Here is a 27,762-nt window from a genome sequence, read left to right as displayed (position 1 = left end):
TCTACACCCTGCCCCAGCTTCATCTTTTTGTATCTGATAAAGGAAGCAAGTGAGACTGAGGAGGATGGAGGAGAGGACAGTGACACATTGTCCAGAGGATTGCAGAAGAAGAAGAATGAGCCTGTACCTGTGACCCTGGCCATGATGGAGAGGTGGAAGCAGGGGGCCATGGTGAGAGGCAGTATAAACTGGGTGGCTGGATCTCCATAGGCAGGATTTGCTGACCTTGCCACATTTGAGGTATCTGAGACTATGTAGGTAAAAAGAGTATGTTTCTGAGAAGTACACAATGGGGGTCTTTCTGAGTGCCAAGGTCCTCCAGCTGTGTTTCTTAGTGTATAGTTCTGCCTACTTTATTCTCAATCTCAGGATCATGGCCATTGTGGGGTGGGTATAGAGTTTGTTTCATTTCTTTTTCTGTTGCTGTAACAGGATATGCTGTTTTTATTTATGTGTATGTTTATTTTAGTTGCATATATGTTGGTGTACCACATTCATAGATAACAGATGGTTGTGAGCCACCATGTGGGTGCTGGGAATTTAACTTGGGTCATCTGAAAGACCAGTTAATACTGCCAAGCTGTCTCTCCAGCCCCAGACTGGGTAATTTGTAAAGAAGCTTAATTGTCTCATATTGCTGAAGGCTGACAGGTCTAAGAGTATGGTGAATGCTTTGTTTTGTGACATATGTTCAGATCTCTTTCTTTTAGGTTGTTAGATACCAAACCCAGGAATTTGTACATTCTCGACAATTGTGTTGTCCTGAGCCCTGTATCTGTCTTTTGTTGTTTTGTTTTTTTGAGACAGGATCTTGTCACATAGTTCTGGCTGTTCTAGAGCTTGCTATGTAGAACTGTTTTCTCTCTTGAGTGCTGGGATTAAAATTGTGAATCACCATACTTGTTCCCTTAGAAGTCTTAGAAGACTTGTGTTAGAAGTCTGCTAATGCCATCATGGGGTTCTGAACCTCATCATCTCATGTAATCTTGGTTACTTTTCAAAGACTTTACTTCCAAATACCACCATATAAATTTGGATATTAAATTTCTACCACATAAGTTTTGGGGGACATAATCAGACTTTTAGTATTATTTGTTCACTGGGAAGTAGGAAATGAAGTCATTGTCCTTTCAGTAAGTTTATATTTAATTTAGAGCTTTTGGGATTTTTTTACAACAGGAGATCACCCTAGTGGCTGACTTTGAACTGTTTTGAGCAGTTTGTCCTCAAAACTTGCTGCAGTTTTGCCTTTACTTTCCTAGTGCTGGTATTATAGACATCAGCAACCATGTGTAGATGTCGCATTGGTTTCTCTAGGGAGGGGAGTAAAAAGGGAGAATTCCAGCTGGGCGTGGTGGCACAATGTAATCCCATCACTGGGAAGGTAGAGGCAGGTGTATCTCTGTGAGTTTAAGACCAGCCTGGTCCACAAAATGAATCCAGGACAGCCAAGGCTACACAGAGAAACTCTGTCTCGGAAAAAAAAAAAAAAAGGAAGGAAGGAAAGGGTTCTATATACTTTCTCGAACAGTTTTTAATACAGGTTGCTCACCCCTTCCTCATGGGAATCCTGAGACAGGCTCTACCTATCCAAGTGGGTTCATAGGCTCAATACCTTTTTGTTGTTGGCTCATGGTTCAGTGATCTTAGCCCCACTATTGCTCTGGGCCTAAGATTATGGGTTAGGAACACCTTTTCAACTTGGATACCAGGTTCCTGGAACCAGGTATTGTGTACTGCTCTCCTAGTAATCTTGATCTCTTGTCCCTTCAGCACCACCTTACTCCCAAGCTGTTCCATGACGTTGTGCAGGCATTCCGAGCAGCTGTAGCCACCACGCAAGGAGACCAGGAAGCTGCTGAGACTTGCAGGTTCCAGGTCACAGATAGTGCTGGTGAGCTGGGGGCAAGGGACCTAGGCCAGGCTTCATTGTGACACCTGTGTTCCTTATACGGCTGAATGGCACTTTTGTTCCCTACAGTGTTCAATGCTCTGGTTACTTTCTGCATTAGAGACCTCTTTGGTTGCCTTCAGAAGCTACTGTTTGGAAAGACACTAAAGGATAGCAGCAGGTGAGGGGATGGGTAGGGGTTTTGCCACTGATTGGGTAGAGGAGGTCACAGAAGGTCTTAAGGAAGCACAGAAAACAGCTAATAAATAGAGAGGGGTCATGGTGGGGCTGAGAGTGGACATACCCATGTGTCTTAAGGTAGAAGGTGTAGAAGAGCAAAACCTGGAGCGATGGTGCCACTTGGTTGGTGGATTGACAGGATGTGTCTATGTGGAGGCAGAACAGAAAGAAGCTGCAGGGAGACCAACAGATGGAAAGAGTAGAGAATAAGCCAGATGACTGGACAGAAGCCCAAGTGGTTGTTAGTAGCTACTGCATCCAGACTTTGGGGAGCTGTTAACATGAATGGAAAAGTGACATTTTAGAAACAGGGTTACCTCCTAAATTAGATAAGATGCTTGGGGTATCCCATAGGTGGGATGATGTTGGTTTAGATACAAGGAAGGTTAGACAGTGGGGTGTCTTCAGTGGGCCCTGTTTTTTTTTTCCTTGGTACAGTTCAGTATTTTGGTAAATATCTACTGTGTGTTAAGTACTTGGACACTGAGGAATAAGTTGTAAAACTCACAAGGAATTAGTTGTTGTGCCAGCTGTTCAGTTACTTAGCACTTAAGGTTCTGGAATTTTAGGTGAAATTAAGTATATAAGCATATTCTTTTTAAAATTTCATGTGTGTGTGTGTGTATATATATATATATATTTTTTCCCCCCCCTGAGACAGGGTTTCTCTGTGTAGCACTGCTATTCTAGACTCTATTTGTAGACCAGGCTAGCCTCGAACTCACAGAGATCTGCATGCCTCTGCTTCACGAGTGCTGGGATTAAAGTTGTGTGCCTCCCCCCCAGCCATTCTTTATGGTGTGTGTCATGTGTAGGTCTAAGACATACAGTCTGCAGCAGCAAAGTGTAACTGGTTAGGTCCCATAGGTCTTGAATGCTGACTATGAGTTTGGATGCTTGTGGTGGTAGCTATAGGGCTACAGGGACTCAGAAGAGGAATGTATCTGAGAGGGTCCTGGAGAAGATAGTTTAGGATTTTACAGGGCAGTTCTGAATTCTGGCCAAGTTGATGGCCTATGCAAGGTTTGGGTGTTGCGTTCTTGTGGCTGTCAATCTGGCCATGCTTAAGAAAGTCCTGGTAAGTCTCCATCTACCAGCTATAAGGAGCCCCTTAGCTTTTATATATGGGATACAAGCCTGGGTAGACTTGTGTCTTGATTGCAGGAATGGGGTGGATATATTCCCTACAGGATACTGCTGCCATCCAGTAGCCCACTGTGGGGGAAGCTCCGTGCGGATGTCAAGACATACCTAAGTGCAGTTGTTCAGGTACTGTTCTGGTGGGTAAAGAATCCCAAGAGAATGGTCACGTCTGGTGTCTGGTTCTCTCTTATACCAGAATGAGCTTAGGCCTCATTGTTCTCTTTTGCTTCTTCAGCTGGTTGCCTCTCTAGCTGAAGCCACAGTGTCTGCAGCTGTCCTGCAACATGTCAGTAGTTTGGTTCCTTACTACCTGACTTTCCCTAAGCAGTGCCGAATGTTGCTCAAGGTATGTTAGCTCATCCTGCTGTGTTTCTGTAGCTAGAGATGCATATGGCTATCTTTCTTGTCCTTCTAGCTAGGGCAGAGGTAGCATTTGTGCCTGTAGTTGCTCCTCTCCTGCTGTGTCCTCCATCCCACCAAGGGTCCCAGTCTCAGGTAGCCCCCAGTCCTTTCTGGGCAGCATAGCTTAATAATGTGAGTATAGGTTCCACTGAGGTATGCCAGCTAGCCATGGAGGGTCCTATGCCAGGAAAGGCAGTAATGTATCTCTTTTTAGAGGATGGTGGTTCTGTGGAGTACAGGTGAAGAATCTCTGCGTGTCCTGGCCTTCCTGGTACTCATTAGAGTCTGCCGTCACAAGAAGGAATCTTTCCTAGGTCCCATTCTAAAGGTATTATGGGTCTTCTATCTTGCTCATTAAAGTCTGTGCTGGAAATCATCCTGAGCGCCTGGCAGATTTTGTGGCTGATGGTCCTTACTGGGACTGGACACCAAACTCTGGTCACAGTTTCCTTACCAAGAAAATAGGGTGGTGATGGGAACGGGAATCCGTAGTCTTCTGGGTATTGGGGGAGGGGACCCTCTTCTCCCCTAAGGATCAGACCCTGTTGTCCAGCTCCAAGCCTTGGGTGGCTCTCCTGCACATGAGCATCCCCTGGAGTCCCACTGTACAGACTCAGCATGAAGCAGAGCATCTCCTCTACTTCCTTTCTAGGACTTTAGTCCTGTTCTTGCCTATTTTTCAGCTTACCCTCTCTTATTATACATTTTTCTCTCTTCTAAATGTCTTATATGCCTGAGTCTGGTGGGTGCAAGTGTGTAGGCTGGGAAACATCAGAGTCCTGGAGTGCTGGCAACCATACAGGAAATGAGTCTGCAGCTGAGTTTGGGACAGCAGTTCTGGTGGAAGGTCCTAAGTGTTGGCAAGTGGCTTGGAACTGAGCAGTGGTTGCTTAAATGGTTCTTAACTTTGGTTTGTCTCTCAGCAAATGTACATCATGTATGTGAGAAACTGCAAGTTCACCTCTCCTAGTACCCTCCCCCTCATAAGCTTCATGCAACGGACACTGACGGAACTACTTGCCTTGGACCCCAGTGTCTCCTATCAACATGCTTTCCTCTACATCCGCCAGCTTGCAGTCCACCTGCGTAATGCCATGACCACAGGCAAAAAGGTACATAATCTGACCCTTCCAAGGTAGTAGCCCCACCCAGGGTCTTAGGGCATGCTGCAAGCCACTTTCTATGGGGGAGAGTGCTTAGCACTCTGAGGAGAGGTTTTGGGTGATTCTGGCTGGGAAGAATTGACCCTTAGACGTGGACTCCACTCTCACCAGGAAACATACCAGTCTGTTTACAATTGGCAGTATGTGCACTGCCTCTACTTATGGTGCCGAGTCCTGAGTACCCTTGGTTCCAGCGAGGTCCTGCAGCCTCTACTCTACCCTCTTTCACAGATCATCATTGGCTGCATCAAGTGAGTTCAAGGCTGTTAAATTATCCTGTGGGTTTGGGCCAGCAAATTCCTCAAGATAGGGCAGAGGTTTCTAGTCTGCTAGCTTCTCTGAGCTATATTATGCAAAGAACTTTCTTAGTGCCGGGCACCATGGTGCACACCTGTAATGCCAGCACTCAGGGAGGCAGAGGCAGGCAGATTTCTGTGAGTGTGAGGCCAGCCTGGTCTACAAGCAAGTCCAGAACAGCCAAGGCTACACAGAGAAACCCTCTTTTGGAAAACCAACCTCTAACCCTATTCCTGAGAATTTTCTTGTGTGGCCATACCTTAGATATAAGAGCTTTTGTGTCTGGGTTTTAGTGGTTTCTGAGGAAGGGCCTGAGAAGATGAACTGGTTGTAGATTTTAGCTAGCTGGGCTTTGGAAGCAGCCTTTACTGAGGTAAGTAGGTTAGCTGCCTACAGTTTAACACCCATTTGTTATGAGGCTTGCTTGGGCCCTTATACAGGTGAAGGGCATTCAGATATAGTTCTTAGTGCTTTTGGTATGCTGTGAATGTGCTGTACACTTCTCTGGCCAGGAGGGGGCCTCTGTGTCTTCTTGAGTTTTCTTAAACTAAAGACTAGGCTAGGAAGGGAAAGGGGCAAGTGGTAAGAAAAGAAAGCAGAGTGAAGAAGAAAGGAGCAGGAGTAAAGGAAACTAAGTTAAAGCCAGATGAGTGTCTTTCAGTCCCTCAGTTGAGCAGCAGGGCAGTACCTAAGTCCATGCATTTTGTTGTGCCTTGTTGAATTTGATGACTATTAAATTATTATTCCCCATGGTTGCTATGAGTATTCACCCTGTAGGACCTACCTGTAGTTAGAGCATGTGAATGGGGAGGAGTCAGAGGCAGTGGACAGCTGATGCTTACATTTGGGGATGCTAATTAGGTTCTGCTCCTTTCTTACCCAGGTTGTTGCCCACCGCCAGATTTTATCCATTGCGCATGCATTGTGTGCGTGCCCTGACACTCCTGTCCCAGACCGCCGGCACCTTCATTCCTGTTCTGCCCTTCATTCTTGAGGTGACTGTGCTAAGCACAACTTGGGGTAGACTTACAAATGTCTTTTGGAAACCACATCTCCTTTTCTGTGTCTGCCAGTGGTGATTTTTGACTGTAACATTGTGGTCTTTGCGGTCATTGCAGATCTTCTACACATAGTCTTTCCATGTCTTACACTTATTATGACACTTTGCCTGTTTTCCTGGGTAACCCGCATTCTTTTTGTTTTGTTTTCTTTTGTTTTTCAAGACAGGGTTTTTCTGTGTAACTTTGGCTGTCCTGGACTCACTTTGTAGACCAGGCTGGCCTCAAACTCAACAGAGATCTGCTTGCCTCTGTCTATCTGAGTGCTGAGATTATAGGTCTGTGCCACCACTCCCAACATAGCCCTCATTCTGACCTCCATCTTGGTTCACTGTACCTGACCTTAGGCTCTTCATATCAGGTGCAGGTTTCCTGAGAAAGTGAACCACAAAGATTGAAACCAAGCTCTGCCGACAGGGTGTCACTGCCCTTTCTTTAATTTATGGGTAGTAATTAGAAGTAAATTATTGAGATCAGCTCTATATACTAGTTAGCATCCTTTGCTCAGATAGAGAAAGAACATTCTCCACTCCCAATTTTTCATTAGTTGTTATAGCTGCTTCAGCTGCCAGCAACATGCTATGCTACTACATGAGCTCTCTTGTCAGGGGCTTTCTCTATACTTGGGGAGGCATCCTTGTACCAAGAGGCTCGGCTAGGCTCATATTCCCATCTTTTCTTGGGAAGGCCAAAGTGCATAGCCTGCAAAAGTTTTGGGGAACACAATCCCCTGAGACCTGTCTCTTTTCTGTATTTCTTTGTTGCTGGTTATACCCACAGTGCCTGGGATGCAGTTGTTTGAGGCCCAGGCCTATATAACCGTTATCCCCAAAGGTGGTTAAGTGTATACAGGAGTCCTCACGGTTGCCTGTCTAGGCTCTGGAAGGTGAACAGGGTCTGGAGACATATGTGGGCTTTGTTTAGCCTGGTCTTGAGGGATCTCATTGGGTTGGGCTGACACTCTTGACACTCTTGTGTGTAGATTTTCCAGCAGGTGGACTTCAATAGGCGGCCAGGCCGCATGAGCTCCAGGCCTATCAACTTCTCTGTCATCTTGAAACTGTCCAGCACCAACCTGCAGGAGAAGGCCTACCGGGTGAGGCTGGCCTCAAGGCCTTCTGGAAAAGGCCTGGGCCTGTTTTAGTTGGCTTACAAGGACTTCAGAGACTGTTGAGATACAAGGGAGGGATTACCATTGTACAACATTTGTGGTTTCTTTTGTGACAGGATCTCTGTATTATGTAGCCCTGGCTATCCTGGAACTTGCTATGTAGATCAGGCTGGCCTTGAACTCTCAGAGATCCACTTCTCAAGTACTGAGATTGAGGTTTCTGTAGTCATAGACCAATAGCTCCTTAATCTCAGGCCTTGTGAAGCTGGGTGTGGCTTGGGGGAGGCTGTGGGTACTGTTTTATAGCCTGAGTTTGAACAAAGTCAGGGTGAAATATGAGATCATGGGCTCCTGGGTTTCATCATCTGATAAAGTTGGGCCTGCCCCCTCAGGATGGTCTGCTGGAGCAGCTGTATGACCTTCTCCTGGAATACCTGCACAGCCAGGCCCATAGCATTGCTTTTCCAGAATTGGTGCTGCCCACTGTCCTACAGGTATGTGTGCTCAACACTTGGCCAGACCTTCGCATCCTCTTTGTGGCTAACTTGGACAATATTTTAGTAGGTTTGTCTTCCTCTTGTAGAGGGGCCTATTGCTATCCCTGTCTGGTACTGGTAGGGGATTAGCTCCATTACTCACAGGCTTGTGGGGTAGGGGGTGCTGCTCATACCTGAGCTATACCTGGGTCAGGCTCATATAGAGACAGGTATATGTGTGAAGGCAGAAGTTGCATGCACAGCTGTGCACATGTGCTCCATCACTGTTTGTTGTATAATGTGGCATTGCCCTCCCCCGACGTCCTCTTGGCTGATGATGTCAAGTAGTTCAGACACATTTAGTTTTGGGCTCAAGGTCCTAGGTATATGGATGTGTGAATCTAGAGTAGGAGTTAGCAGGTATGTTTCAGTTAAGATTAAAAAAAAGTTTAATGTTTTGTGGCTTGCAAGTCTTCATCTGCTTACCTCTCAAGGCTGTTGCACTCAGAGAGGCACAGGAGTAAAGGAGCAAGACCTTATGCCTATGAGACCTAATTAAGAAGTTGATAGCAGGCCTTTGTATCTCCCGTGTTTGCCATTTGGCTTTTTATTGCCTGGATCCCCTGTGGAATGGGGAATAGTCCTGTTGCTGGGCTGAACTGAGTTTTCCTTTCTGCAGCTGAAATCTTTTCTCCGGGAGTGCAAAGTGGCTAACTACTGCCGGCAAATGCGCCAGCTGCTAGAGAAGGTGCAAGAGAACGCAGAATATATCCGAAACCTTCGCCAGAAAGTGACCTTCAGTGTGTCTGACCAGCTGGCAGTGGTGGGTTGGGATTTGGCATCTGGGCTGGACTGATGCTGCCTGACGCCACCAGTTAGGGTGTGGTAGTTATTTAAGAGTTTTCCAGGGTGAGCAGTGAGCATGGTCCTGAATTTACCCAATCCTTAGGATGCTTGGGAGAAGCAGGCCCGTGAAGAGGGGACCCCTCTTACCAGGTACTACAGCCACTGGAAGAAGCTGAGGGACCGTGAGATCCAGCTGGAGATCAGTGGCAAAGAGCGGGTATGTCTGAGGTCTGGGAAGGTGGCCTAGTAAAAATGGCCAAGCAGGTTACTTGTGAAAAGGGACTGGGCTGTGGGAGTGAAATTGGAAAAGGAAACAAAAGCAGGAGGGGAAAAAAAGAATGGGACAGTGAGTTTGAGTGAAGCCTGTAAATTGCTGTTTGTCTGCAGGGCATCTTGTCCCATGTATGGCTATAGGTAGTACCTAAAGTGAGGCTGGGCTAAGCTCTATTCAGTTCTCTTGGCCTCTCCCTCTATCTGTTTTTCTCTTTCTGGTCTTTGAAGCTAGAAGACCTGAACTTCCCAGAGATCAAAAGGAGGAAAGTGGAAGACAGGAAGGATGAAGACAGGAAGGAATTAAAAGACCTGTTTGAATTGGACAGTTCTGAGGGAGAGGACAGCACAGACTTCTTTGAGAGAGGTGAGGCCTGAGGTGTGGGAATGGTTATAAGCTGTATGTGTGTTTCATGTCTTTGGGCAGACCTTGTTAGTTCTTGTTTTTAACTTTTATATGTGTTTTGCTTACATGTATGTTTATACCACATGTGTGCCTAAATGCCCCACAGAGGTCAGAAGAGAGTCTTGGATCCCTTGAGACCTGTGGGTACTGGAAGTCAAACCCAGGTCCTTAAACCACTGAACCATCTCTCTGGCCTCTAGCTCTTTCTTTTACCACTCATTGGCTCGCTCCTTCAGTTTGAGCTGGGGACTCACTATTGGTAATTGTCACCATGTTGAGGCCTCCATATACATGGCAGAAAGGGCTACCCTTGCCACTGCTGAGACCTGTGGCCATGGTGGGTGTCCACACAGGGTTACAGGGCTAGCCAAACCTCCTGTATAACTGTTCATATTGCCTTGCTGTTGGACATGGGAAATGTGTGTGTCTGTGTGGTACACATGGTTCTTCATCTGTAGGAGTACCTGGGCTCCTGGGTGCTCATCAAGGAATGAAAGAGGAAGACCAGGAGGAAGAGGAGGAAGAAGAGGCCACCAGCAATTCAGAGGGTAAATGGTTTCTGTTGTGAAATAGACTGACCCTGGAGATGAGGCCATGGGAAGACATCTCTAAGCCAGGCCCAAGTCCCTCCCTGGGGTACCAGACCAGCTGCTCTGTGCTCTCAGGCAGCCAGCTAGCACACTGATAAGTTTAATTAATGCTGTGATTAATTAGTGATGAGTAAATAACCTCTAAGACTGGCTTCTTTATGATATAGCAGAATGTATGTGGCCTTTTCTTTCTCTGTAGATGGAGACCTGGACACAGGGGTGGACCCAAGTGAACTGTGGCAGCTGACTCAGGGACCACAAGATGAGCTGGAGGATCTTCAGCTCTCAGAAGAGGACTGAGGGCCTCCTGCCAGGTCCTGGAGGCCTTAAGGCCAACAACTGTGCAGCAAGAGGGCAGTAGACAGTAGATAGGGCTTTATTGTTACAGCACAACAGAACAAGTGTACTGAGAGTTGTTTTGACCCTGAAAGGTCAACTGGCTCTGCAGAGCCTTCTGCTGCCCAAGTAGGAGGCTGACCCTGACCTGCAGAGTAGTCCCAGTTCAGAGTGGGGAGGGTGGCTTCATGGCCTGTCCACTTTGTCTGTCTTTGGTTTGTTTGCAGACCTCTGCAGTTACACCTAGAAGGTAAATACATTACTTTCCTCTTAAGCCACATTAAAAAAAAATATTCTTGGTGTTTTTGCATCTAAAATCAAAAGGAAAAATACCCTGGGGGTAGTCAGTTTCATGGGTATCAGAGAGTATGATGGTTAGAGAAGCTGGGAAGTATCTGGGGCCCCTGGGAGCAAAGCTATGGTCCCTGACCCATTCTCCTGTTTGGGTGAGGCTCGGCCTGTGGATAAGTGGGCCCCCTCATATGGGGAGGTGGTGGTTGCTGGGGACAGGGGTTGCTGTCCTGGGCTGAGCTCAGGTGCTTGAAGGCTTGGCGGCTGTAGAGGCAGGGCCACAGGGAAGCTGGCCATGTAGAAGACACGGCCCAGGCGCTTGGCCACCTACAAAAAGATGAAGCTGGGTGAATACCTGCTGGGTAGAGGGACCTGGGAGACCATTTCCAGTCACAGAGAGTCCTTATGCCCTCTTTAGATTAATGAAGGCACTGGCCATACTTACTTGTGCTCTGATCTTGAGAGCAGGCCCTAGCTTCAATCCCATGGTGTTTAGAAGGTGTTCTTCTGTCAGGAGAGGCAAAGTTTCTCCATCTATTCCTTGTTCTCTAAATACCTGGGGACAAGGTAGGTCCATAGAGTAGAATTTAGGTCTTGCATAGAAAAATAGCAAACGGAAAGTCCCTTTTTGTTGGGCGTGGAGACTGGGACATTGCCCAGAACTGGGCCTCCTGGCCTAGCCCCAGAGACCTGCCACTCCCCTCACCCTGGCATACTCGCCACAGCCAGAAAGGCCCCCCACGAAGTTGCAGACATCATCTACAGTCCACTTGTTGACGTCGTCAGGGGCTATGGTCCCCTCATCAGTGAAGAGTCCCCCCATGGTGCCTGGAGATAGAAAGGATGTCACTAGGGCTTAGGCTTTTCCATTCCTATGCCTCCTTCCCTATGGGCTGACCTTTCTCAATTGGTTAAAGCCCTTGGCTCAGTGACAAAGGATTTTTCTCCTCATGGAACCCCCTATCTATCAATGGGTAGCTAGGGTTACCCACCTGTGTGGAAGTAGGGGCTGGCTGCCCCACAGGGGAATCCCAGGGGCAGTGGAGAGGTCAGTGTGGACCCTGAGAGAAGCCCCTTTCCTTCTGCTCTGTTTCCTCCTGATGGGACTTGGCTGGGAGTAGAGGCCCCGACCCTGGCAGCTGCTATCTCAGGGTCGTCTCCATCTGAGTCCTTGGATGGTTCCTCAGAGACATCTTGAGCCCAGAGGCCAGTCTCATTAGGTTCATTGGACTGGGCTGAGGCAGCACCAAGACTCCCCTTTTGGGATCGGCTTCGGGCAGACTCCTTGGATGGGGTAGGGGGTCCTGGGCTTGGGGGTCCCTTGGATGGCAGGGCCAGTAGTGGTGCTGAGCTATGTTTCAAAACCAGCATGGAGCCACGTCGCTGAAGCTCATCAGGACTCTCAGGAATATGCAGGGCTACCTCTGGCGCCAGTAGCTGTGGGCGGTGAGCACTGCCCAGTTCTTTTTGCCTAAGCAACTCGGACATCTCCAACCTGGACCAAAAGGACAGATGGAGTCAGTCTGGGCATGCTTAAAACTACTCTCACTGGTCTTCCAGGTACTTACCGAGCCAAGTTCTGCTTCCGTAGAAGCTCCTGCTGCCGGGCTAACATCTCAGCTTGGGCAGGAGCTAGGAAGCTGTAACCTAGAACAGAACAGGCCATTCATGTTGGACCTTATGCACCTAAAGAGGGCTCTACAGGGATACAAAGGGTTTACATACCCAACTGTTTCTTACCTGGGGTCTGACAGAGAGCTGTGGGTACCCCCAAAAAAGGAGGCCGGAGATGGGCGCCCAGGGCGATATGGGGAGCATTCTGGGGTGACAGCAAAGGGGGTGGCTGTGACAGTTCCCTGTGAACAGAATAGTGAGCAAGTACCTGGTTCTCTCTGTATACCAACCCCCTTTTCTGGCCTCTGGGTGCACCCCCTGCTGCCACTAATTGCTGACCCCAAAGGCAGTCATTGAGTCACTAGTTATGGCTTCTGTTTGTGTACTACCCCTATCCAAGCTGGCAGCACCAATTAATCTCCCTGTCAGCACAGAGGTGCTGACCCTGTAGGCAGAGGCAGCTGCAGTGGTAATTACTGGGGGAGGGGGGCCTCTCATCCTGAGCAGCATGGGGAGGGGCACACAACAGGGTAATTAGCCACAATCTGGAGATGGCAGGCAGCTGCAGTTGCTGCAATCTGTGGCTGGTTAGGATGGGATGGGGTGTGTCTAGGAAACCTGGGGCCCCTGACCAGCGCTTTCCCTGGCTTCACTAGTCGCCTGTGGAGACAGTCTGCACTGTGAACAGCTCTGATATCTCTGGAATTGAGGGGGAGGTGGGGGAAGTCCACTGTGCCTTCAACTCCAAATGTTCTGGCTGACCTATTTTTGGGTGGAAATTACAGATGGTAAGTAGCTTAGTTTTGCCTTTCTCAACACACCACCACTACCTTTGAGGGAAGGGCCTCTGCTATCTCAAGGCACATTTACTAGTCTGAGGTAGTAGAGCTGTGCAACAAGAAAACTGGAGTGGCCCTTGGCATGTCTGCGTATTCTGTCCCAGAAGTGTTTTCTTGGGTCTTTCCTCAGCACAGGTTGTTTTAGGAGCCTCCTGTAGTAGACCTTGAATATGGTGAATTCATGTTCCCACACATGTAATGGGATTCAAGGGATAGTCCAGGATATGGACTTGACCTCAGGTAACAAGCACAGAGAATATGGGGCCTTGCTGAAACACTGTCTTTAGTACCTTTCAGAGAAGGATGGGGTAGCAGCTGGAACTGTTCCCTCCCGGTGCTGAACGAGGCCTTGCTTCCGTCGGTGGCCTGCTGTAGATGAGGGCAGGTGTACTTCCAAGCTATTGGGATTCCTCAAAGTGGCTGTTGCCACTTCCTGCCGTACCCTTAGCATATCTGGGAAGGGAGGCAACAGCAGTGACCCAGATGCTAAGCTCCCCTAGGATTTTCCCTTTCTATCTTGGTGAGCAGGGCATTGACCTAGTGAACAGAATGGGAGGAGACTTTCACATGTCTTGAGCCCTGTTTTGTGTCACTGGGGCTGGAGGAGCAGCAGGGAAGGCAGTTTGAAATAGGACCTAAAGGGTGCAGCTAGGCAGTAGGTCAGTTAACTAATATGGGCTGGGAGAGAAGGGCTCCAAGGTAGAGAACATGGTGTTTTGAGTATTTGTGCCGATATAATGGTGACCAAAGGATTGGCTGTGCAGAAAGGTCAGCATGTAAGGGCATAGGGCTGTTCCAGTAGGTTAGTGGGACAAGACTCCATGGGGTTAGGAGGGGATCTCAAACAGAGGGCTGCCCAGGTTACTCCTTTCTAGACAGGAGGGAAGAATATCTGGGGAGAATGTGTCACTCTTATAAAGCAATACATAGCACACATGGTTGCAATAACAGACACCATTAAATGGCAGTAATGCATGGTCACATGGCTGTGATATGTGCCCCATTGCACCCCTTTAGTCCCCCTAGCTCAAGCTCCACTTCTCTACCACTCCACTGCTGCCTCATTACAAATTAATTACCTGAAACGGAGAGGTGTGTCTAGCCAGGGCTTGAAGTCAGCCCCAGAGCCCAATAAGCCTAGCTTACCCTACCCCAGTCATGCTCTGTGCAATGGTGATTGACAACCAGCTTGCCTGTACAGCCTCTCCTGCACAGGCTAGCAGAGCTAGGAAAGCAATTAAAAAGATTTTTAAATTATTAACATTTAGTGAATTATTCAGGCTCTTGGTGCTGAGCTGCCCTGGGGAACACTGCCTTCTGCAAGAATCTGAAATCCTACTCCCTTCTCTAAGCCCCCAGCCACTTCCAGAAAAGACCAGATTCCCCTGTACTGCAGCTGCACAGGGTATCTTATTATTCTTAAATAGCAAGGCCTGGCTTCTCTCAAGCAATCAGGGCCATAGTGGCCACATTCCACCTGTGAAACAGCTTCCTCTTTCTGAGCTACCTGCCTGCCATGACCCCCTCCCCAGACAACAACAACAAAAACAGCTTGTAAAGGTCTGACACAATATCGACACAACCGCAGATTCATAGCATTACACTGACTGCTCTGATAGTGAGGGGAACCTAGCATAGGCCACAAAACCTACATCTCAACAGCAGGTGAACAAACTCTTATGTCCCAGTCTCACCTAGGCTCTCAAGGATGAACCTTAGTGGGGCAACTAGGCTATATATCGGGATGCCTTCCGATGTATTCAGTACTGGTCTTGGTGTTGACCTCCAAATATTTAGATCCTTTTCTTGGGGTAAGCTTAGTACCCAGGATGGAAAGGTAACAGGGTTGGCACATTTGAGGTTGGAGTAGTGGGGGAGGGGCGGTGGTACATACCATGACTGGGGATACCCAGGTGGTAGAGACGTTGAGTTTCCTCAAAGGGGCCAGCCTCACACAGGGCTGACATGAGCCGATGGTAGTGGTCCTCAGGTGCCATTGTAGATTCCAGCTCTGGAAGCAGCAGAGTCTCTGTTGGAAGCAGCACATGGGGAGGGCTTCTTCAGATAGTGCCAGGGAGAAAAATCAAGGCCTCCTCTCATGTTTTCCACCCAAGGTCTGGGAAACCCTTCAGGATGCAGGAGTTCATTGCTCCCTCCCCTTTCCTGTGACCTGCCTCCCTTTCCTGGGTCAGGCTTTCACCTTGGGGGGACTTGCTTCGGGCCTTTTTCTCTGAAGAACAGTTGTTGGTAATATAGGAGGAGCAGCCCAGCCTCTTGCCCAACAGGTCACCTGTAGAGGAGAGAGTAAGCCCCATCCAGTGCCTCATAGCTTGGAGGGAAGGCCACCTCTGCCTTAGCTCAGCTTGGAAACCCAACCATCACCATATTCTCCCCGGAAGTTAAGACCTTTGCCCAACCTGGCATCCCAGGCCAGAAAACACTGACAGGTGGATGTGTAGTACAGCAAGGACACAAAGCCATCCTAATGCTGGCCCTGGACATGTAAATAGAAGTAATGAGAAGTTCATGCCAGTTTTCATCAGGCAGTCTCCTGTAAGGGACTGTGCTTTCTCAGCCCCTCCTTGGGGGAACTGAGTGGCCTGCCTTGGCCACCTAGGATAGGGTTGGCTATTGTGCAGGTATGGGGGAGGCAAGTCCAGAAAGCATACTTCAGATCCCAGCCTACTTCATTCTCTGTCTTCTCAGCCCTGCTGCCAGTTCTTCCCCAAGTTCTTCCGCCTGCATATCCAGGCTACGGGCTCTTGAGGAACTCCTGAGCAACTCATCCCACAGTGCAAAGCTTGTATGTGCTATGCCTGTATGAGGCCAGACCCAGCCTTTGTTTCCTGTATGACATATTCCTGTAGGACACAGAGATCATACCTCAAAATGCCAAACCTTAGGCATTAGTTGACCCAATTCCAGACCAGCCTAAACACTGCTGCCCAGCTTCCTCCTGAGCTCCTGGTCTGATACTAGGGTTTTTGTTGAACAGCCCATACCATCAAGTCTGGGTTAAAATTGCCGTCTCTGCCTTCCTTATCCTTACCAGTTATTGGAGTATGGAGGAACAATTCCTTGGGCAGTCCAAAATCTCCATGATGCCCAGCAAGCTCTGCTTCCGTATGCGTGCCCAACCTTCTGCAGAGCTCTACCACCAGCACCAGAGCTGAATTCCATTTTTAAAAAATTTCCTTACTCTGTCATTTTTATCAGACTGGGGAAGTGTGACAGCCAAAATGTGATCAATTTCCACATTATGGCTGACAGAATGGTGCTAATAACTTATTGATCTGAACTACCTCACTGCTGTTGGTCTAGCTGGCTATCTCAGCCTCTGCCCCAAAGAGAGAGAGCATCCACTCTCTGGACAAGAATTCTACCCATAATATCTCAAGGCAGATGGAACCAGTGAACAGATGAAGAGTATCTGACTGCACTTGGGGCTACCAGTAGCATATTAGAGACCAGTGGGCAGGAGGGGCAGCTGCTGATCTAGGCAGGGAGTAGAGTCCCTTAGGTCTGTGTGGCCTGGCCTCACTCACCTCTGTACCTGATCTTGTCCCAACCCACATATCCCCTTAAGGATTAGGCAAGGGCTCTTTTCACAGCAGTCTGTTCCTACTTTAACAAACTCAGACAGACAGAATCTTTCGATTCCTGGAGTTGAGGTAACAGCCTGGTGGAGTAGAGGCACCTCAAGCGAGACCCAGCCCTGTGGCTGACTTAATGAAGCCACATTCGCTCCTAGCACACTGGGGTGCCACTAACAGCAAATGAACTGCCTGAGGTGTAATAGGAAGATGCACAAAGTCGTAGCGCCTGCTGCAAGGTTCGTAGTCCTCTCCAGTCCAGGGAGCAGTAGCACAGTGGAGAAGTGAACCCCTACAAGGACTGAAAGAAAACCCTGAGGAAGTAGGGACAAGACCTTAAGAGAATGTACACATGAACCTGGGCACAAATCACACTCCCAAAGTTATGCACAGTATGAACCCCTGCATACAGTAAAAAGGGAGGACAGTGAAAAGGGAGGAGTAGCCAGACAGAAGACTAAACAGCACAGAGATATGTGTATGTGTAGTACACAAACATGACAAGCATCATGATGGCCTTGACTGGAAGTTTGCAAGTGCATGCTCGCACACAACACACACACACACACACACACACACACACAGAGAGAGAGAGAGAGAGAGAGAGAGACATGTGTACCCAAGGAAGTCTCTCTCCATGTCCAGGAGCAGGGAGAGGGGCCCGTAACCTCAGAATATCTTAACCATTACAGACTCCCTTGGCTCTATCCAATCAATGGAGCAATTAGATTTTATCAGCTGCTTGCTCAGCAGTTCCCATCAAGCTGGGCCTCTATCAAGTCCCCAACTGTTCCAAAAGCAGTCTCCTATCAGCCCTCAAAGCCTTTCAAGCACATGGGGCTTTGAGAAGGATGTCCACTCTGATGGACCACACCCACCCAGTCTTGTAGCCTAAGCATTGTAGCCACTATCAGAAACATTCTCATCTAGGAGCCCAGAACAGAAAGGTCCCTCAAGGCCTCTGAAACTCAGGTATGGCCTCACTGAAGTCTAATGGCCTGCTTTTCTGAAGAGTGCCATTATCTCTCTAGGATGCTTCTTTCTCTGAACTCCTGTTGCTTCCAGAGGACCCCAGGGAGGCAGAACTAGAGTTGCACATAGTCTGTGAGAAGGAGAAGTGAGCATGTTTTTGCCATTCTGCGGTGGGCAGTTCTTGAGTTTAGGAGAGGCTTACATAATATCTGCCCCTTTGAGAAAGGGGTGGTGGGTCTCAGTCACTCTAAACTCGCTTCAGCAAAAAGGCATAATGGAGCAGCCTCTGCTGCAGCCCTGTCTGCCCAGCTGGCTGAGATTAACACAATTACTGTCACATGTAGCCCCAGGGGAAAGCCAGCCTCACCGCTCCCCCCCACCTCACCACTCCCCCCACCCCCGCCTCTGCTGGCCTCTGGCTGCCAGCCAAAGTGCTCAGGTCCCAGAGCTGCTGATCAGAGACAGTTGGCTGTCTTTAGTCAGGATAGCAGTTGCCCCAGGGCCCACTCTACCCTTGATATCTCTTAGATTCCTCACCTCCAGGTCCAAGGCCAATCTCCAAGTTGCCTCTCTGGAAGTCACAGTGGCTTGGATGCTCAGGCATAACGTGGTGACGGCTTCTTCGATGTACACTGGATATAAGGGTGGGGAGGTCGTTGTCCTGGCTGCAGCAGAGCAAGACAGGCCAGGCCATGAGCTGTCTCTTGGGTTGGGAGTCTGGCACATTGTCAGCATGAGGGGGCATGACTCATGGTCAGTTTGCATCAAATATGCAAAGCCAGGTACACACCTCTGTGTGAGAAGAGTGACAGCATACATGTGCATTGCCCACTAAACAGACCAAAGGGAAGCCAGGACCTGGCACTTAGACCCAATTGCAGTTCTAAGGCAGCCCCTCCAGCTATTCTTCTTTGTAGAGAAAAGTATGCCCTGTCCTACCTCTGAGAGCAGCTGGCAGAGAGGGCAAGCTGTCATACCTACTGTCAGCTCTGACAGCAAGCACATGGCAAATACTCCCTAGTTCCTAGTTTTTTTAAATAAGGAAACTGAAGTTCTGACTAGAGCTCTATAGCTGACAAGACTCATGTTCCCTGACAGAGCACCAGCAGGTATGGGTGACACACCATCCATGGCTGGGCTCAGGACTTCTAGTCAGGCCCTTTTGGCTTGGTGTAACAGCATTTAACTGTTTTCTGTGTTTCTCCTTCCTGCTGAGCCAGCTGAATCCTCATCCACAGAGCCCCATAGAGGAGAAGATGTGTAAGTGGGGATACCTTACCCTGCAGTTCTGTAAGCACCCCCACATCAGTAGAGAAGGGAGAAACAGGAAGCCAAAGCCAGGGCAGGAACAGTGGTGCCCAACATTCAGCATAAGCCCTCCATGGCCCACCTGTGACAGAGCAGCCTTGGATTCTGACACAGTGTCTGTGAAGTGACCTGGGAAGCAACTCTAAACCTCATTAAATAGCTCCCAGCCCCTGGCTAGGGTGACTGGAGCTGGGCTAATCCAGGGCTAGCACCTAAGCAGATAAGTTTCATCAGCAGACACCCTAGAGGGCCCCAGCCTAGGGGCCCAGATGTGGTGTTATCCCCACTCTAGCATGACATGCCCAGAGGGCAGGTGGGGGTGTAAGTACTTTATAGGATTAAGTGGCATGAGGCTCATCCCCTGCATCCTCATCAGTGTGGGGGTTTCAGAGAGAATTGCTATCTCAGCATGAATGAGTTGTGGGCTGACTAGGCACAGCCTACAGAGTGGCTCCCATGGTGATCTCCTTTTGGTTAGGAGGTAAACCAGTTTCTAGAGACTCCAGGTAGTAGGTAGAAAGACTGTTCTCTGTGAACACAGTCTGGCCCACAGAAGGAAAGTAAGATCTGGACCTGTATCTGGAAAAGCCTGGTAACATCAGAGTCACTAGGTACTGGACAGCATGATTTCATGGAGTGATACCTGATCAGAATAGGACTTGAATTTGGAGCATTCACCTTCCATTTTGCCTTGGTAGTTTGTTCTATGAGCCCAATGTTGACCCAGTTCTGAAAACTTATTCCTATAGCTTGGTCATTCACTGAAAAAATGATGCTGATTTTATACATATTTGAAAAAATCCCACACATATGTGGCTGAAATGCATTAAATATGTTCTTAGCATTGTGGTGTGGGGTTCTTGAAGCCACAATACATCCTACTGCACCCTACCACATGTTATGGACCAAGTCCTGGGGTATCTCAGGACCAGACTGTCCTCAAACTCACAGAAATCCACCTGCCTCTGTCTCCAGAGTATGCTACCACTGTCTCTTCTTCTCTCATTCTAACTTGGCAGATACTCTTTGCTGTAGCATTCATTTTTTTAAACTCTGCTTTATTTGGGATGTTTAGGCCTCTATCTCCCTTCCACCAACCCCCTCAATGCTAAGTAGAAGAGAGATTAGTGGGGGGATGGGCCACAGACCCCTTTACTTCTTCTGGCTGTTGAGCATCATGGGGTTCTTTTAGGGCTCTATACCAATCTCCATCAACAGCAAATGCAGCCAACAGTCTCCTCCAGGCTGCACCCTGAAGCATTTCTCTCCATCTATCTGCTCCAAACTGCCACACACCAACACCACATGCCATACCATTCTTTCTGTGCTCTCAAATTCATATTTTCTGAGCCTAGACCAAAACCCTCTCCATGCAGTACAAGGTAGGCCTTATCAGCTGGCAAAAGCCACACCCCGTATGAGACAATTAACAGCTGTGGACAAACTAAAGTTCAAACTAAAATCCCACACTTGGGATTAAAACAAAAACATATTTACATAACATAACTGAGTTTTCAAAGAAACTAAAACTTCTATTACACTTTGCTCCAGTGAATTCTCATATATCCTTCAAGACACTACTCATACATAACTATTCTCAACTCCAGGTTCATATCTGGGAGAGTAATCAGAGAATATTACAGCTTCAGTCTTTGAGCAGATGAATACAAATGGACAGGACCATCAGGGACAGTATATACTCAGGCTCCAGCGGTGCCCTGCTCAGAACCCCTGCCTGTGCTACTTGGCATGTTTGACTAAGGTGGGATCCTGCCACCTACCTTCCAAGTTGCGTAAAAAGACATAGAAAAGCTGGCAGATACTCAGGTCACATTGATTCATATTGGCTAGGATAATGAATAAGATAGGGGTCCATAGGCAAAGGGGGGAGAAAAGGCAGACAGCATAGAACTTATAAGCAGGCCCAAGGGGAAGCAAAGCAATAAAATTCCCTGCTGCCTGTTATGTGTGTATAGTCTCACAAGCTTAAACTCCTACCTGCAGGATGTTTCTCTGAAGGAAATATTCACATCCCAGTGGGTGTGAACTCTGAAACGGGGAAAACAGAGAGTCAGTATGGCTCTAGGAATATACCTGGACAGAAGATTGTACATGAATCTGTTTCTAGCATCCTGCTGGACTATTAGTTAAGGCAATGTCTAAGAGGCAGTGCCCCATGCCAAGCTAAGTGTGCTTCATCTCCCACTGGCCAGGCTAGAATTAGCTTCTGGATTTACCAGAAATGAATGAGGACAACAGTCCTGACTTTGCTTCACTTTGGGCACCCAAAGTAGCCTTGTTGCAGGCTTCCTTTGCCTTGTGCTTATTGTATTGAACCTAGTTGCTGGAGCTGCTTCAGTCAGGAGAAACCTCACAGCAGCCATCTGAAGAAGACTTGGAACATCAGCCCAGGTTGCTGCAGGCCTCTAGTTTCCATGGCTACCAACCCATTCCCTAAAAGTGACCCCTGCACAGAAGTGCCTGGATGAGATTTCAAGAAAGGTTTCTGCTTGTATCTGCCCCTCACAGTGCTTACAGATTCTTGACTTCGATGTACCAACCCCACAGTAACCTCTTGCCCTGGCTATGGAACAAGTACCTTTTCTTCATGATTTGGACGTGTGGATCATCCTCCTGCTTCAGGACTGGTTGTTGCTCACAGGCTGGGCCAATTCCATCACTATCACCATCACTGGCTGAGAAACTGGAGGTTCTTTCTTTCTTTAGGGCATGTGTAGGGGGCAAAGTGACTGTTCTCTTGTCAGCTAGCCGTCCCCGGTTCTGAGAAAGTAGGAAGAAGAGGGTTAGGTTAGGCCAGGCCCTCAGCCTCCAAGACCTAGGCCAAGGTGCAGAAGTTACATTGCTGTAGACCAGCTCACAAGGATGGTAGTATGGGGCCCACATGCTCCAGTCCAATTCTTCTCTGAGGCTCAAGCTGAGTGATGGCTTACCATATATGGTAAACCCCACCTTTTACATTCTAGAGGATGCCTCTCAACCCCAGTTCCCTCCATGGGTTCTAGAATCTGCTGGGATCTGTATGAAACCTGGGGCAGGGTTCTAGTTCCATTCTCTCTATCCATTGTCAATACTGACAAACAGAAACATCATGAGCAGTCATTTTTCTCCTCCCACCCCTTTTCCTGAGATATTGGTCATGCTAGGCAAGTACTCTGCCTTCCAGCTACAACCCACATTCCTTTTTTCCATCTTGTTAGTGCTATTCAGAGCCCAATTTAGGGACAATCCCAAGCCTATGCCTGGAGCTTAGAGGACTTGGTTGCTTCCTAAATTTCTGGTCCCTTACCAACTGCAGGCCTAGTGTTTATGAGACACCTGAAGAAGAGACCAGACCCTTTGTCCCATTTATCCCGATTGGTACAGATTTTTATAAGACCCTTTTTCTTTCTCTCCCTTGTATCCATGGTATAAGTATGTAGAGCTGTGGGTTCTTATGCTGTACATATCTCATTTACATGCTCTATACATAGCATGTATTCAGCTCAGGTACATGTGCCAGTGAACACATGCTGAACACTGCAGAGCCGCATAACTGAATGTTCTAGCTTCAGGTCTAGGCCCTTCTCTATGCTTCCTGTGTCTTAAGGTCTTTCTGTTTTCAGGGGAAAGAAAGAAATCACTGATTATTATTATTATTATTATTATTATTATTATTATTTTAGTTGTGAGAAGAGGCTTTTTCTTATCTAATAGCAGGTCACTGGCTCTGAGTGGTGCAAACCTTAAGATTCTGTCAGGTGGTAGTGGTGCATGCCTTTATAATCCCAGCAGTTGGGAGGCAGAGGCAGGTGGATCTCTTTGAGTTCTAGGCCAGCTTTATCCACAGAGTGAGTTCCAGGACAGCCAGAGCTACACAGAAAAACCCTGTCTCAAAAAACAAACAAACAAAAAAAAAGGGATTGAATTCCATCTCCTTTTCCAGTATCTAAGTCTACAAGATCTCTTCTGACATCTCTACCCCTTGTCATTGCCAGAAGGAGAGTTTCTCACCACGCTCATGTGTTCAAGGCATTTTTACCTTCCTTTTGCAGAAAGAGACAGTCCTGTCTCTAAGTCATCCAGTACCTATTTATGCTGCTACCCATAGTCATGTCCTCCAATACAGAGGTGCTTTTTCAGACACAGAATGATTATCACTTCCAGACACATGGCTTGGTCTAAACAGTGTCCCAGTCTGGGCCCTGGGAGCCACAGTCTCTGCTGCATCTGCCCCCAGGAGTCTTCTAGAGCCTACATTGAAGCACTTGCCCAAGTAGGTGATATAGACCCTGTAGTACCAAGTTAGTGGTGTGAATCACTATGGCCTGAGGGCTGGCCTCAGGACAAGAGCGTTATTTCTATGGCTTCTTTAAAAACTACCTGTTGGGCTGGAGAGATGGCTCAGAGGTTAAGAGCACTGGTTGCTCTTCCATAGGTCCTGAGTTCAATTCCCAGCAACCACGTGGTGGCTCACAACCATCTATAAGGAAATCTGGTGCCCTCTTCTGGTGTGCAGGTGTACATGCAAAACACAACATTGTATACATAATAAATAAATAAATAAATCTTAAAAAAAACAAACAAAAAACAACTACCTGTCTTTTGTCCTTCACTATTCTAAGAAAAGCAGATTGAAGGTAAAATGGCTTTTGAAATAGGAAAGCCATTCCATAATGCCTGGGATTTATCCTACAGACACTATATTTACCAGGCTTGTGAACCAGACATCTGTCATCCCACAGGCTTGGAGAATAATTTCTATGAGCTCTTGTTAGTCTCTCTATAAGAGAAAGAAACATATTTCTGCTTCCCCTACAATGGGAAGAAAGGGACTCAAGGGCTATGAGACTGCTACTTGGAAAGGAGCCAGAGCCAGCTGGCTATTTCCAGCCTCAGCCCCATGACATACACAGCTGGGCACAGGGACCTATATGACCCTTCTATACCTACCCATACCTACCCTACCCTTCTGAGAATATGAGGTTGGATCTTGAGTGGTGCCTTGGAGGATGACCTATGAGAAATGATACCAAGGATCCTGATGGCCATCCTGATCATATGCAAGGACTGAGAATATAGCTTCCCTTATATCCTGGAAATGTTAGCCAGTCCTACTGCTTAACAGATCTGAAAACTTGACTCCTAGCCAAGAGCTGGCCCTCTTCATACAGTGGGCCAGCACACAGAATCAGAGATTCTGATTTGTGTGCACACTGTATTCAACTACTGGAATATCTGTGATACTGATACATACTTGTGGGATAAGGGAAACAGCCACAGTGTGGGAAAAGTAGGAAAGTTTCTCTAAGAAAGGACCAGGCTTTGGCAAGTTGGCCTCTGGTCTGAGTTGTCTCCCATGCATTGTAGGGATTGGGTGCTCCAGAGAAGCAGTAGTCCCATTCCTCTCAGAGCTGCAGATTTCCCATTTGAAGTGAGGGAGGCACCTGGCTACTTGTCCCCCAGTCTTCTGGGGGGTGCTCAACAGGCATTGGTTTGTAAGTAGCATGGCTCCTCCCACCCAAACAGAAAACCAAGCCCTAAAAGCCTAGTGAGGTGCTGCAGAGAAGAGATTTTGGCCTGTGGTCCCAGCAGCTAATGATGTCTGTATTCACCTACATGTTTTGTAAACCTAGTATGTGTGTTAGCTTGAGGCTGTTGGCCTGTATTAGATCTGGTGGGGTAGGCATGTGGCTCCCTTTCTCCTGCTCCACATGCATGAACATGCCCCTCAGGACCTATAAGGAACCCATAAAGATACCCCACCACTAGCCCAAATGAAACAAACTTAAGGTGGTAAATTGGGTCCTATCAGGGCATCTCTGCCTCATTCTGTTCCTGCAGAGTGGATGCTGTGTGAAGCCAGGTACAGCCCAAGTTCAGCACCAAGACCCTTATTGCCCTCCCCCAGGTGCTCTTAGTATCTCTCTTGAGGCAATATCTTTTAAAATGAATCCCTCAAACCTTTCTCGCATAAGGGCATGCATGCTTGATCTCTAATCTCCCTTGTTCTTCATGTATTCAATACATTGTCTACCTTTGGTGGGAATCTCTAACCAGTTCCCAATTTTAGCTCACTGTATACCTATATAGCAAAGATTCTGCTCTGACCAGGTTATTCTCTAAAGATACTCAGAAATTTAGGCCCATGCTGGCCAGGATTCCAACTTAGTATCCCAGAGACACAATTTGCTCATACTCAAGCCTGGGGCCATTCCAGATCACAGTCAAAGCAAGTCGTATCTCAGAATGCGCATAACCCCACAATCAGCATCATTCCCAGGTATGTCAGGTGATTTGGTGACCTCCAGATCTGGGCCAAGATAGTCCCAAAGCCCAAGCTGAATGACATGATCCAGGAACAAGGCTATGATCTGAGTAGAAATGGTTCCAAGGGTGGAGGCAGAAGAACCGGAGAGAGGAGACTCCGGGTTTAAGAACACTTGCTGCTCTTGCAGAGGACCAGGGTTTGTTTCTAAGAATCCAAATGGCACCTTAATACCTAATACTTAATTCTAATTTCAGGGTCTCTGACGCCCTCTTCTGGCTTCATAGGAACTAGGCACTGGCTTCATAGGCACCACATGCTTGCCAAACAGACATACACATAAAATAGAAATGTCAGAATAAATAAACGAACAACAACAGAAAACCACCCAACTCACCCTGTATCAACCTGGGAGGGGCTTCTGCACCTGGGATCCCCTCTCTTTCCAAGGAACAGTCTGGGAGAGTGCAAGGTAAGCCACTGGCCTCTTTACTTTTCCCAGGTTCCTCCAGAACATCAGCAGGGCTGAGGCTAGAATTCTCAGTCCCAGACAACATAGTCACCAGTTTTGAAGCAGAAACCCAGCCCTTCCACCCAACAAACTCCAGCTTAACTCATATCTCACCACAGGCGAGGATATTCTACAGCCTGGACAATCGCAGATTGGGGGATGCACTTGCAGGATCCCCTTAGACATAAGTGTCTTCAGGCTTTTCCCTGCAAGAGACCAAGCAGAACACGTGAGAAAGAGGCCAGGTGCAGGTAGCATTAGCATGTTTTTAAGGGGCATAGTCTGCCCTACCGCAAGGCCAGACCCCCACTTCTACCCACAAGGTATACGAAATTTACAATGATCTCTCACATCTGCAGTTGTTCAAGAATTCTGTCCCACCCTTGCCGTAGCTGCTTGGAAAAAGTAGGGACTTTGAAACTCAAATTCCACCCCCCACCCCCGGAGCCCTCTTTCAGCGCTCCAACCTCTTCACTCTTCAAGCTGGTACCAAAGGAACCCAGCTTGGCAGGGGCTAGGTAGGTTGAGGCCAGGATGAGGTAAGAGGTGAGGAGAGGATCTGGCCTGCTTCTACATTCGCTTCCTTGCAGGAAGAGGATGGCCTCATGGGGGCGGGGCGTGACCCCCTAAACCTAACTTTTTAACTCCAGGCGCTGCTCCAGCTCTTATTGAACCCGGCCCAGAAGCCTCCACACCGAACCTTTGGACCCACAGTCCAAACAGGCTGTGGTTGGCGGTATCGCTAATGTCGTTAGGTACCGCTGCCTCCATCTGCCTACATAACCTCCACTAGCGAGCGCTCCACTAGCATACCCTTGCCGGATGTGCACCCCACCAATCAAGCCAGGAGCCGCTAGCTCGGCTCTTGTGCAGAAGAGGTATCCCTCTCATTTGGCCTCTCTCGTAAACTTCCCCTGCCTTCAGGCCTCTCCGACCTTTCCGAGCTAGGTATCTGTCGGTTCGTGGATAGTCCGGAACCCCAGCGCCTGCGCTGAAGGGATCGGAGAGGCTGAGAGACCTCGGCTGTGTGTCCACTAAGTCGCCTGTGCGTGGGTGGGTGGACAGGTGTGGCTGGGAGGAGAGGGGTATTCCCCACGCTAGCCCTGGAGTTGCAGCGCCCCCTCTAGACTAACACTAGGTGTCCCAGGTGGCAGAAGGAGGAACCTGGGGAATCGAAGGAGAGGGACAGCGGCGGCTCGAGCCCCAACCGCGGCCGCACCTTTGTGGCGGATGCTGCGCTTCCAGTCCTTGGCCGTCTCGCGGCCGCTGACAAACTGGAACTCGTTGGGTGTGAGCCACTCGCCTCGGTGGCGGATGGACGGGCCCTTGCTGCCCTGGCAGAGTTTGCGAACGTAGAGCAGTGCACGATTAGCACCGCACTCCACCTCGATACAAGGCTCACCATTGTCTATCAGCGGCTGGAAATCCGGTGCCGCGGATGCTGTCGCTGAGAAGCACTGGAAGGCCAGCGGGTCACCGGGCAAGTAGAGATGAGGCGCGGCCTCGTGCAGGTTAAGGTAAGCGCGCGGGGGGCAGAGTGATGGAGCTAGCAATGTCTCATAGCTGGAGGCTGAGGCGGGCAGCGAGGCAGCCGAAGGCAGGGCTGCTGCAGCGGGCAGTGGCGCCAAGTAGGCGGGCAGTGGTGGCAGCGGCAGTGAGGTCAGGGTCGGGTGGAAGGTAGCCAGAGCCAGGGCCAGGTCCTTGCGGCCCAGGAGCTCTTTTTTCACAGCTGGCATGGCACTCAGATGGAGGCTTTCTGTTGCCTGCTCAATTTATTTTGGTTGGAGTTGGGTCTCAGGGTCAGGAAGCATTGGATAGAGCCTGACTAAACACTCACTCGAGCCGGCTACTGTGCCTCAGTGCTCTCAGATGATGCAGCCGCCTTGCTGGCCGCCGGGCCTCCCTGGACAGTTGTCTGGCTGGTTATCTTGGCCTCGACCGCCTGAAGCATGGTGCTCCTGGAACTGCCTAAGATCTTGGTCCTCTGCTCCCGGGTCCTAGGTCTCTGCTCTTTGCAGAGCGTCTGAAGTCCAACTGCACTCGAGCCCAGGGCCAGTCCTTGGCTCAGAGCTGGGCTGAGCCGGGCAGTGAGAAGTTGCGGACTCGTCAGTCCTGCTCCTAGTCCAGCGAGCGTTCTAAG

At 48.7% G+C, this 27,762-nt stretch overlaps 2 protein-coding genes across 8 annotated transcripts in view; one reads left to right on the top strand and one right to left on the bottom strand.

Annotated features, from left to right (window-relative positions):
* Window positions 1-10,531, top strand: part of Noc2l (NOC2 like nucleolar associated transcriptional repressor) — a 12,533-nt gene extending 2,002 nt beyond the window's left edge. Inside the window, exons 4-19 of the mRNA XM_021656359.2 lie at window positions 43-171; window positions 1,774-1,894; window positions 1,982-2,072; window positions 3,322-3,400; window positions 3,510-3,620; window positions 3,891-4,004; window positions 4,600-4,788; window positions 4,951-5,090; window positions 6,020-6,131; window positions 7,177-7,290; window positions 7,698-7,799; window positions 8,461-8,604; window positions 8,731-8,844; window positions 9,129-9,264; window positions 9,762-9,851; window positions 10,093-10,531. Coding sequence (XP_021512034.1) covers window positions 43-171; window positions 1,774-1,894; window positions 1,982-2,072; window positions 3,322-3,400; window positions 3,510-3,620; window positions 3,891-4,004; window positions 4,600-4,788; window positions 4,951-5,090; window positions 6,020-6,131; window positions 7,177-7,290; window positions 7,698-7,799; window positions 8,461-8,604; window positions 8,731-8,844; window positions 9,129-9,264; window positions 9,762-9,851; window positions 10,093-10,193 — 1,887 coding nt within the window. The 3' untranslated portion in view covers window positions 10,194-10,531. The remainder of the gene's footprint in view (window positions 1-42; window positions 172-1,773; window positions 1,895-1,981; window positions 2,073-3,321; window positions 3,401-3,509; window positions 3,621-3,890; window positions 4,005-4,599; window positions 4,789-4,950; window positions 5,091-6,019; window positions 6,132-7,176; window positions 7,291-7,697; window positions 7,800-8,460; window positions 8,605-8,730; window positions 8,845-9,128; window positions 9,265-9,761; window positions 9,852-10,092) is intronic.
* On the bottom strand, window positions 10,254-27,762 carry Samd11 (sterile alpha motif domain containing 11). Of its 7 annotated transcripts, none has more exons than XM_021656342.2 (14): window positions 26,842-27,759; window positions 25,737-25,828; window positions 21,446-21,627; window positions 20,845-20,895; window positions 18,076-18,203; window positions 15,174-15,263; window positions 14,868-15,002; window positions 13,264-13,342; window positions 12,261-12,376; window positions 12,089-12,167; window positions 11,513-12,015; window positions 11,227-11,348; window positions 10,966-11,076; window positions 10,254-10,847 (listed from the first exon to the last, which is right to left on the bottom strand). In XM_021656342.2, the coding sequence occupies exons 1-14, from the start codon at window positions 27,356-27,358 to the stop codon at window positions 10,605-10,607; spliced, it is 2,448 nt and encodes an 815-aa protein (XP_021512017.1). In that variant the 5' UTR covers window positions 27,359-27,759; the 3' UTR covers window positions 10,254-10,604. The 7 variants fall into 7 exon arrangements, 5 of the variants coding, with proteins under 5 accessions (XP_021512017.1, XP_021512008.1, XP_021511998.1 ...); XM_021656333.2 differs by having other exon boundaries at window positions 13,264-13,426; window positions 18,076-18,170; window positions 26,842-27,758; XM_021656323.2 differs by having other exon boundaries at window positions 13,264-13,426; window positions 26,842-27,757.

The sequence above is a fragment of the Meriones unguiculatus genome, chromosome 3 (genome assembly GCF_030254825.1).
Source record: "Meriones unguiculatus strain TT.TT164.6M chromosome 3, Bangor_MerUng_6.1, whole genome shotgun sequence".
Classification (NCBI taxonomy): Eukaryota; Metazoa; Chordata; class Mammalia; order Rodentia; family Muridae; genus Meriones; species Meriones unguiculatus.
The sequence above is the reverse complement of the archived record's forward strand: the minus strand, read 5'-3'. Positions and strand labels throughout refer to the sequence as shown.

Coding starts and splice junctions, on each gene's coding strand:
- Samd11 (XM_021656323.2), bottom strand. CDS start 27,358: ATGCCAGCTGTGAAAAAAGAGCTCCTGGGCCGCAAGGACCTGGCCCTG. Junction 15,264..18,075: donor GATTGGCCTTGGACCTGGAG/GTGAGGAATCTA, acceptor TCTCCTCTACAG/GTGACCTGTTGGGCAAGAGG. Junction 12,377..13,263: donor ACCCCATCCTTCTCTGAAAG/GTACTAAAGACA, acceptor TTCTGTTCACAG/GGAACTGTCACAGCCACCCC.